General features: G+C 36.8%; 1 protein-coding gene across 3 annotated transcripts in view; it reads left to right on the forward strand.

Moving 5' to 3' along the window:
- Tmem117 (transmembrane protein 117) overlaps window positions 1-6,799 on the forward strand; it is a 469,276-nt gene extending 462,477 nt beyond the window's left edge. For all 3 annotated transcript variants that reach the window (XM_046436357.2, XM_046436358.2, XM_046436359.2), the window contains one exon: window positions 5,081-6,799. In XM_046436357.2, coding sequence (XP_046292313.1) covers window positions 5,081-5,727 — 647 coding nt within the window. In that variant the 3' untranslated portion in view covers window positions 5,728-6,799. The remainder of the gene's footprint in view (window positions 1-5,080) is intronic.
- The last annotated feature ends 4,691 nt before the right edge of the window (window positions 6,800-11,490 follow it).

An 11,490-nucleotide genomic window follows, 5' to 3' on the forward strand; every position in this document is an offset into this window, starting at 1 on the left:
GGTACTTTACTAACTCAATTATTATTAATTCATAAATTAGTAAGTAAATATCTTCAGTTTACTAAATGTTCTCTTCATGACCTAAGTCCTTAAGTGGTTTCTAGTGATCCCCCAATTATTTAGGGAGAGACCTGAAGAGGTGATAACTCAGTGAGCCCTGTTTTCACTGCTCTGTCTAAAATAAGAGAACATTGAATAAGGCCAAGAAGATTGATAGAAAACTATTTTATTTATCCAAAATTTGTCTTCTTCAAGGCCATGGTTTCCTGCTGTCCCATGATGGATGCTGAAGAGCTTTGTGGACCATGACTCTAGTGCACCTGCCCTGGGTGTCTGGCTGAGTAGTGTCAAATCCCAGTTGAAGAGGTGCCCACAGAACAGCTCAATCATAGTGCTAACTGGCAAATGTGCTGAGTAAAGGATTAAAAACTGGAGTTACCAGGCATAGTGGTACCTGTGCCTCAGAAGGCTGAGGCAAGAAGTTCCAAGTTCAAAGCCAGCCTCAGCAACTTAGCAAGCCCTTGTCTCAAAAAAAAAAAAAAAAAAAAATTAAAAGGGCTGGAACATAGCTCAGTGGAAAAGGTCCCCTGGGTTCAATCTCAGTAACAGACACACACACACCACACACACACAATCATAGTTGCATGTTTGAATCATGACTGGTTTATTATATGGTAGAAATATCAGCACTTTATTGCCTTTCCCCTTAACTTATAAAAATAACACTTTCCCCCAAATTGTTGTCATTTGCTGTGTTAAGTGAGGGTGATATTTAATGAAGAATCCTTTTAAAATTAACTGTCCCAGAATTCTATAAAATCCCACAAAGTAAAAAGATAAAATTTCCATTATAATATCATTTCTGACAATCAGTAAGATTCATTAAAAGCACAAAATACAAGAAAGTGGTAATCCCACCAACACCATGCAGTGATTTCTCATTAAAGGAGACAGTGAGGTATTTCAACAAGGAGATTAATAGGAATAACGTATGGATTCTTAGCCTACCTCCTTGCTGATTTACATCATGCTGTGCAGCTGAAACAACGGGGGAAATGCAAAGCTCTCGTGTGATTAATGCGGAAACACTGAACCTCTCGTCACTGTTGATCATATATGCACAACAGCACACTTGGGGAAATGGCTACAGAAGAAGTCCTTTCTATTCTCTCCATTTTGTGTCTATATCCTTTCCATATGGGTCATTTCAGGGACTCAAATTTATTTTTTATGGTAAACTGTGTTTCTCAGAATATACAGTTTTTTTTTTAAAGGAAACCTTTCTCCATATGAAAACTGTGTATTCCATCTGTTTTGCTCTAATGGTGAGATTTTTCTGGCCCATCATAAAACATTAAGGTTTAGGCAATGTTTATTTCACAGACTCATCAAAGAGACTTTTCAGGCTAGGAAGAAACCTGAAGGATTATACAGCTCAACTCCTTCACTTTATAGACAAGAGCATAGAGATTCTGATGCCCTGCCTGACTTTGCTTTCTGGTTTACCACATCTCGCAGGGCAAAATAATTTTTTTTTTTAAAGAGGAGAAAGCATTACCAAGGTAACAAAACACTGTGTGAGAAAATGGGAAGATGGATGATAGAGAGAAAGATGAATATCCTTCCTCTGTGCAAATAGATAAATGGACTGGAGGTCGCATCAGGAGGTTGGAAACACACACAAATAAAAAGAAGGACCATTCCTTCTGCCCTTTTAAACAGCTTCAAGTGTCAACTGAGTGGCTATGACAGTGGGGGGTGAAGGGCAGGGGGGTGCTGGCCCATCCACAGGAAAATGAAAGGAACTAGAATGTTAATATGCAGCCTGCCTCACTCCCTTCTCCTATCTCTCCCCTCTGCTCTTTCCCACCTCACTTGGGCCTCTCAACTCTGGGGAACACCACCCCTTGCTGTTTCACCTCAAAATCTGTGTATATAAAAGAACTCTTCTCAGACCCAGTGCTAGTGCAAGTTGTAGGCAACCTGTCAATGACTAAGGATTTTTCAGCTGTTAAATGTGCTGATTTAAAGAAGTCTATTTACATGGATTTACAAACTGGGCCTCTTGGATTTCTGGTCCCAGGTGACTTACCCATAGATGTCAACACTCAGAATGTCATGCTAGTTTATCCAAACTGAAAACTTTGATCACCTTTCAGGTATATCTTTGTTACAAGCCTCATACACCTGTCTTTCACTCTTTTCTATCACCAAGATGTTACATTATCTGGACTGTGGAAGCAAAAGAAAGAAACTGGAGAAATAATACCACCCTATATTTTTTTGGGCAAACTTAATATTTCAGATATAGCCTCTTATTTTATTCTCACAAAAAGATCCTTTGAATAGTTACACTGGTATTAGTTCTTCATTTCATAGAATAAAAAAAAATTGGACTCTACCTGGAGTTAATAAATAGAAGGATTTGGGGGAGGAAGGCAAAAATCATAGAACTGGAAGCCATCTCATTTAGTGTCCTCAATTTGAAAATAGAATAACTGTGGTGAAGCAAGTCTGAACAGGTTACCTGGGGTCATATTACCAAAGTTTGCTGTTGAGATGGGACCTACATCTGCTGATTTCCTCACTGCATGCCCTCTCACAGTTTGGTAAGGATGTATGGGAGCCTGGGGATGATAGCCATTAATTGAAGTTAGGCTTCACAGTTTTAATTTTCTTCTCCTCTACTCCATGTAAATATTCAGACTTCAGGGCATGTGAGAAATAACATAAATTGATTATTTCATGTGGAAATGAAGGGCCAGACTGTATCCAACTGGTAGAATATCCAGCAGTATCCAACTGGTAGAAAAATAATTAGAAACTATAGAGAAAAGCTCCTCCCATCCTCTGTGTTTTTTTCTTAGTTTGGGCAGTGCCCATCACTTCCACTTTGCTTCAGCAATTTTATTGGTCTTTTATGTTTTCTATGACCATAAACACATGGAGCATCTTCTCCCCATCAAGAAAGTACCCTTTGCCAATCTCCATGAGTGTTCTTGAGTCCTCTGATTCTGCTATCTCCAGTTTTTTATATCCTGTTAACCCTAGCAACAGAAAACCCATTATGAGGGATTATCCTATTTGTGATTTTATTTTTAAAAGACTTAAAGAGGGAGACATTTGTGGCAGACAGTCATACAAACTCAAGGATCTCTTACCTGTATTATTTAATCTAGTTTTGGTAACACATGCAGTTTATAGCAAGAGAATAGGTCTGAATCTCCTACAGCAGAGAAGAACCCAAAGCCCCTCTTCAACTTTCTGTTTGTTGAGGAAACTACAGATTAGTGCCCCCTTAATACCAGACAAGATTTGAGACACATAGTTCAGGGGACAGAGTGCTTGCTTGCTGCACAGGAGGCCCTGAGTTCAGTCCCCAGGACCTCAAATAAGCAACCTCTGTGCTTCATACCAGGAGAGAAGCTCTGAACATTTTCACTTCATCTGTTTTATCCCTACCCTGCCTTGCTTTTCCTGTAATGATCTCTAGTCTTTTTTCTCCTCTCTCCTCTTGGCTCTTCTCTTCTACGTCACCTTATTTTTTTTGAAGGATAATAAAAGCATAAACTAAAAAAATAATAATTAAAAAAGCTAATTTTTCCAAAGTGTTCTCTGTCGTGTTTTTCCTTCAAGGACCTAAGGAATTGGAACTTCCTCCAAAATCCTAAAATTACTCCTCCGTTTTTATTCCATGTTCTCAACATCTACAGCATTTGTCTTCTGTATTACTCTTTTGGTATCTATCAAACGTGACCTCTTATTGTTATGTGTTGATGTCTTTGTCCTTTCCCCTAACTAGATGATGAATTCCCTCTGGAAGGCAGAAACATATGCCTTCGCTATCTACCAATGTGTCCTACACAGAGTGATTGTGAGCTCAATAAATATTGTCACCCCTTGTTTATTTGCTTTTTTTTCAAACCCAAACTAGAAAATAACTTAGAACAGTGAGAATGTTGTTTCCAGACATGATAAAATATTTATAACATTTGACACTAAGTTCAAATCACTCCTTAGAACTTCAAAACTAGATCAGGTGCATACTAAGAACCTACCATAAAACAAAACAAGAAAAGAAGTAGTAACTTAAAATGTCCAATGCTATTATCTTCAAATAAAAAGAAAATAATTTGGGCATAGTAGCTGAAATTATAATTGAAACTTCTAGGGCTTTTTACATATATCACCAAATTTGCTACAACAAAATGACAAAGTGGACTTCACTATATCATTACAATATACTTGATGCTATAAATCTGTAATGAAGTAATACAAATATTATAATGGATACTAGTAGTAGCCCTTGGAAATTTTTCTACATTCTTTGCATTTGCAGATGTAAAGACACCACTCAGTAAGACATCACTAAATAACATCTTGTTTATAAAAGATTTTAAAGACTGCAAAGAAATCGTAGTAGTTACATTCTCTCCAAATCATGTCTTTTAAAGTAGTTCATTAGTTTTGATCATATTTGTGATGAATTCATTCCATCCATTGATAATTTAATGCAATTATTTTTAAAGTCTTGAAACAATTGCTCAAGGATTATTGATCTGAATCACATCAACTAATGGCTTAATCAACAGGTTACCTGCAACAGCAATGTGAATTCAATTGATATACTACTGTGCTTGCATTACAAAATGATTTATTTCTTGCCCAAATATAATTATAAAACTGCAAGAGCTGTTCAATCAGACATTGGACTTTCTAAGAATTTCATTAGAACTTTGTTTTCAACACTAATTAAAATGTACTAGAAAATAACCTACATGGAGCCAAATTTGATGTAGCTGTGGTGCCTATAAAACAAGGACTTAGTCTTGTTGCTATAAATATCATAAGATATTGGTTTGGGGATCTACAGTTAGGTTTTTCATATGTCTAGAATGAATTTAGTTAGCTTCCTTTGCCAATTCACTTTACGGCAGCATAGCACTGTCAAAAATTTAATTGTTAACAGGTTTAAAATATGAACAATTTATATTAATGCCATTATCTTCATTTTATTGTAGAAAACCCTATTGCAATTTTATGGGTCTTTGATTAATGCAGTATTTCTTTTTTAATGCAGGTAAATGGTTTAACTATGGAATTATCTTTCTCGTCTTGATTTTGGATCTTAATATGTGGAAGAACCAAATATTTTATAAACCTCATGAGTATGGGCAGTATATTGGCCCAGGGCAGAAGATATATACAGTGAAAGACTCAGAAAGCTTAAAGGATTTGAACAGAACCAAGCTGTCCTGGGAATGGAGGTCCAATCACACTAACCCTCAGACTAATAAAACGTATGTTGAGGGAGACATGTTCTTGCACAGCAGATTCATAGGGGCTAGCCTTGATGTCAAGTGTCTGGCCTTTGTTCCAAGTTTAATAGCTTTTGTGTGGTTTGGATTCTTCATTTGGTTCTTTGGGCGGTTTTTGAAAAATGAGCAAGGCATGGAGAATCAAGACAAAACTTACACTCGAATGAAAAGAAAATCCCCATCAGAACATAGCAAAGACATGGGAATCACACGAGAAAACACCCAGGTCTCGGTGGAAGACCCACTGAACGACCCTCCTTTGGTTTGCATCAGGTCCGACTTCAACGAGATCATTTACAAGTCCTCCCACCTGACATCTGAAAACTTGAGCTCCCACCTGAATGAATCCACCAGTGCAACAGAAGCTGATCAAGACCCAACAACTTCTAAAAGTACCCCTACGAACTAGATTCACTTATGTGGAGATAGCACAAACAGTAACCTTGAGTGTAACTTTAAAAAATTAGTCTTTCCTTTTGTAAATGTAAGGTTTACGTAGTGCTAGGTAAAGAAATATGAACAATGCCACAAAGGTGCTCAACATGCTTTTTCTAGGACTCATTGTTTTCTATTTGTATTATGATACATGTGCCTACTATATATTTAACAGTCCTCTAGAGATTGCTTTTCACAACTGCACAAGCTACATACCGACTTTCCAGCCTAGTAGATTAGCCAACTACCCATGTATCTGATGTTCAACCATAGTGGTGCCTTGAGACATTAAACTGTTCTTAACTGTACCAGAAATGAAGTGTGGAACAGTTCTCTAACTTATTTCACCTGGTATTTTTTTTATACAAGTCTTTTGATTTACGCTTGATGTCTGAGCAGGAAACAGACATTGACAAGATGTGGTTTGGGAAGGATCTCTTGGTTGTCTCTTTGGCAGCAGAGTTGGTGACTTTGGCACCTGCACTGCAGAGAAGCATAGTGATCACCTTTTACATTGTATTGGCTGTCTGCCAAATACAAATATAGATGCAAAATTCAGTAAGAGGAGAACTGTAATCCAATGTGGGTCACTACTCATGAAATATGACTTTCTCCAACCAGTAATTACAATTAGGTGATAATACCTAATTATGTTTTCCTAATTAAAGATAAATTGCTACTTGATTAAAAATCCTGCCCTTTACCTTTGGGAACAAAGGTTAAGAGGTACAGTTGGGTGAACTTTCACATTTATTGGCATTTACACAAAGCCCCAGACAACTAAGGAACTGAATTTGTAATCATGTGGAAGCGGCACAGCCCACCATCTACAATATTTGTACATTTTTCTGTAACTGTGGTTCTGGACAGTGAAAATTGAAAAACATGCCGATGCTGAATAAGTGAACTGTTCTACAGATCATTCAGTGGAACCTTATGTGTTGGGAAAAGCTGTACAAGGAGAAAACGTTCAGTGTCTTTGATGTGTGCGCGTTTTGGGTTTTTTTTTTTAAGAACTAAACATTGCACATTAATAAATAAGAAGTATTCATCATAATTATGTGATGTGGTCCTTTTTTAAATAGGATTGAATGGTATCTTGGCTTAATGAGAGCCCATTTGAATGGGATTTTAAAGCCCTATGCAAGGCAACTTAAGGAATGGAACACTACTAACTTGCTTTTAATTTTATTCCATAAATTGTGGTTACATGTTTCTTGAGGGGCTGAGGGGAGATCATTTTTAGGACAAAATTATTTTCCTGTCACATACTGACATAGCTGCATTTTGTCTTTATGATTTTTTAAATCTTTCTTGTTTTGATCTATCTGCTTTTAAGCCTGCACATGCTGAATTTAGCATGCATAATAGAACTATGCATTTATCTGTCACTTGAGAGCCAGCTTTAATAAACATCCTTCTACAATTGTTTACTAAGCAGTTGGAACCATGCCCCTGCTGTTTCTTTTACCTTTAAGCTATGCATGATGTACTTAGAATCATAAATATCTCTGGCACTGAAAATGCAGAGATCAAGTTCGCTAGAGTAATTGTTGACCATGCTGTCCAAAGAAATGTGATCCCTGACATGTGGCAATGTTAGCCATTAGACCAAATTCATACAGCCTAGAATATTCAACTTTTAGCTCTGGGACAAGTAAATAATACCATCTGGGACCATATTTTTGTTTATTCCAAAAGTCATTTTCTTGTAGGATGAAAAAGGAAGTTGATTTAGAAAGTAGGCATTTATTACCAGTATGCATTCCTTATGAAAATATGATTTGAGAATTTTTTCATGAGTATTAAGGGAAAAGCTGAACAAGAAGGTCTACTTAGTAGATGTAAAATAGAAAAAATAACAACTGTAGGGCACCATGCTTATGTGTTTCTGGGAACTGGCTAGAGATGATGACTTTATCAACAGCTATGAAAATATGTATCTAAAGGTTCCATAAGTTTGGCACCATTTGGAATAATTTCCAGAGGTAGAATTTTAATGTACTTAAGATTTGAAACTTTTAAGGCTTCAACTATTCCATTACATATACTGATAATGACCTTTTACATCTATTCATGAGCCCCCTTTCTTTTTTGCCACATCTGTTTAGATATTATATTTACACCAAGTAACAATTATAAAATTAAATAAAATCAAAGTTAAAATTAAACTTTTAATTCATATTTAGTCTCAAATCCTGTGTCATATACCAATAAACTATTACTCTGCCCAGCTTTTGAACTGTTAACAGCATTTTTCAAAAGCCATGTAACAAACACAGAAGGTGAAGAGTTAAAACAAAAAAGATTAAAAATAACTCTAAGCACTGATTCTAAAAACTTAACACATGTGATATCTTAATTGTAGCAATGCTTAAGGACTACAAACAATTACATTTCTACTGTGTAGTAATTACTATATTTTCTTCCATGCAGTGCAGAATTTTCTCTAATTTGACATAATTTCAGTATCCTGCACTTATAAAGTACTTCATTTGTAGTTTAAATGGAAAATTAAATAAACACTATGAATTTATGCCTGATAATATACACTTAGACATAAATCTCATCACCATATGACCATCTGTATTATATCACCATATTTAGTTACCACATTTTCTCCTTTGTGATGGCTACTTATCAGAATATCTTATCTTTCACACATCTAAGACTTCCAGTGATTCTTACTAGAAATATTAAGGATTGTTTTTTCTTCATTTATCCTAAGGGTCCAACAGGTACAAAGTCTCCTTTTATTCTCATAGCCTTAGATTTGACAACATACAGTGTGCAGAAACACTACTAGTGGGCAGTGCAATGGGGAGAAGTTCAACACAGACACTCAGATGCAAAGGTAGAAGTCAGTATGCCGTATATCACCACTGGGCTCCATGAGCAATTCCGTTATATTACTTGGCTGCCCTTTGGGTCAGCAATGTGACCCAATATGAAGCATGAAAAAGATAGTGCTAATAAATCACTTTTAGCTATGCCCATGACTGATAGTCCATAATGCCAACTGGATTATCTGACAGTCAGCCAAGACCTCAGGACCCCACCATTGCTTATCGTCTATCTGTCCTCAGTCAGAACTAATCCCAATTTTAAATTCCAACTTGTGGTAATGCAACTGCACCCTGGATGTGGTGCTTACAGTGATTTTTCTCTCTGAGACTGTGACTTCTCTCACTACTTTATGTGGCCCAATTTTCTCTAGTTTTGTCCCTCAGAACCTAAGGTGTCCTATTAGCCAGCCAGCCACACATATATGAAAGCAAGAGCAACTGCATTAGTTCTGCAGCAGATAATCCAGCATTTTTCTCATTTTTCCCTATACTTCTATTTTGACTTTAATACATTTTTGTGTGCAAAGGGTTATGATTCATGGGAACCAATATGGATAAGAGAATCAAGCTCATAAATACTTGTCTTACTACCTTTAGGCTAGACTAGCACTTTATTATCATTTGAACAACTAGAGAAGTTTAGATGGAGTGCTTATAACTCACCAGTCACTCTCTAACTAGAAAGAGTTAAAAGAGGTGGATATGTATGATAGAGGTTAGGCAGAGAGTAGAGGACAAGTCAAGGTGGCTGCAATGAAACATTAGGAATAAGAATGGCAATTTACTGTGAACAAGCTTTGAAACTGTAGAGAGAGGATCAAGGGCTTTGCAAAAGGAATATACAGTTCAGATGAGTCCAAAACTCCTGTGGGTTAGATGGAGAACTCAAAAAGATATGTTCAGCTGAGGAGATTACAGAAACACCTGGATGGTCAGCCAGATGTTCTCTTAAACTTGCTAGCATTAAACTCATTCTGTCCACCCCAGTTAACACGGCGAGACCTGGGAGAGGAGAAGCAGCACCTGTGGAGCAAACCCCAAAGGTAGAGGAAGAAAATGGGCAACATAAGAGACAGATAAAAACCAACACTCACTTCAGGAAGACTGGGACATTCCTGATGAAAGAACAAAGGGGCAAAGTCTGCTTGTAAGCAATCATCACCATTTAAAACTGACATCTTCCTAACGAAAGTATTATTCAGGAGCTTTGTGGTGGTAGAGATTCTGAAAAATGTTAGTGGAAATTAAAATCGGAAAGTGACTATTACTAACTTAGTATGTAGAAAATATTCCTGATGATATTTTAATTTAGGGTAAATTATCAATGATTTTGCTTCTGTGAATATAAAATATGGCTACTATATCTCACAGGTTTATTTCCTACCTCCATCCTCCAGTGTGATTTTTCACAGGGTCTTACATTGCTTAACAACAAATAATTATTCTACTGGGCTTCATGGGGACTTCCCCACGTACCTGTAAACTCAGCAGCTCAGGAAGCTGAGACAGAAGTATTGCAAGTTTGAAACCAACCGAGGCAATGTAGTGAGACCCTGTCTCAAAATGAGAAATAAAAGTGGGGAAATGGAGTTGTAACTCAGTAATAAACACCCCAGAATTCATGCAATCCCCAGTACTGAAAAAAAATCTTACCTATGTAACTGAGGATTCTATAATATAAAATGGAGAATTATAGTAACCAAACCAATTCATAGGTGCTTCTTGCATTAATATATTTATTACTCTATCCAGATCTTTGCTCAATCCTCAAATTAATAATACCATTTTGAATATTTTCCAAGTTGTTCACACAACTTACCTACTTAATCTTCATGTTCACCCTTGGAGGTAAGTTTGATTAATTTCACTCTACAGATATTCCACCTGAGCACAGAGAGGTTTATTGACTTGTCCCAAGATTATAGAGCTGGACAAATGCAAAGCTAAGATTTGAACTCGGGTTTGTTTGGCCTTCTTAACCTTCTAATTTTCCATTACAATCATTCACAAATATCCATCAAAGCCAGAATATTTCAAACAAGATCTTTACTGAATCACAGAGGGAATAGTTGCAAAAATACAAGTTACTTGATTTCTAGCAATTCTTAACACTCAAGATCCTAAGTTACATATTTTTAAATAAATTTATACAGCTGCCTGGGTGCAATTTGCAAGTTAAATCATATGATTGAAAAGATAAAGTTGAATTAAATGGCAAGAGCAGTCACTTCATTGCCAAGCATTTTGATTTAAGCTACATTTACAATATCACAACATAGATTGGTCCTGAAGCAATTTCTAGCCTTGGGATCAGCATGCGTGTGTGTGTGTGTGTGTGTGTGGTGTGTGATTACACTTTCTTGGGGAAAGGAAGCAGATAGAACTCTGCATGTTTTGAACACCCCCAACTGCTAAAGGACAAAAGAGGAATAAGTAGTTATGAACATTTATATGAGAAAAAAAATACTAACTAGTGGACAGTTCTAGGAGGCATAATTTGAATACACACTTTGAAGTGATCATTTCAAAACTCACGATTTTTTTCTCAAAACTTACATTTTAAAACATCTTTGGCAAGGTGAGCAAGCTGCATCATCACAGGACAAGCACTGGCCATCAAGAGTGGACCTTGAACACTCTTAGTCTTATTATTATCCCAGAGTGGGAGATCCTCTCCGGGTTTTGAAGAGGACTAAATAAGACTGTGAATGTGGAAATTTTCTGAGCTACAGTGAGTCATGCCAGTGTGAGGTAAATATCACAAGTGGGCTCCAGTCCCCTCCAGCACCCTGCTTTCAGCAGCACCCACTGAGCTTGCCTTCTTCAGCAGTTCTAAGTAGATGTTGCCACTGAACAGAGCTGGGCCATTTGCTCCCAATTTTCTGTCCCTT

This window comes from Marmota monax, unplaced genomic scaffold (genome assembly GCF_021218885.2).
Source record: "Marmota monax isolate L192 unplaced genomic scaffold, Marmota_monax_Labrador192_F-V1.1 WCK01_AAM20220418_F8-fsc00012, whole genome shotgun sequence".
Classification (NCBI taxonomy): domain Eukaryota; kingdom Metazoa; phylum Chordata; class Mammalia; order Rodentia; family Sciuridae; genus Marmota; species Marmota monax.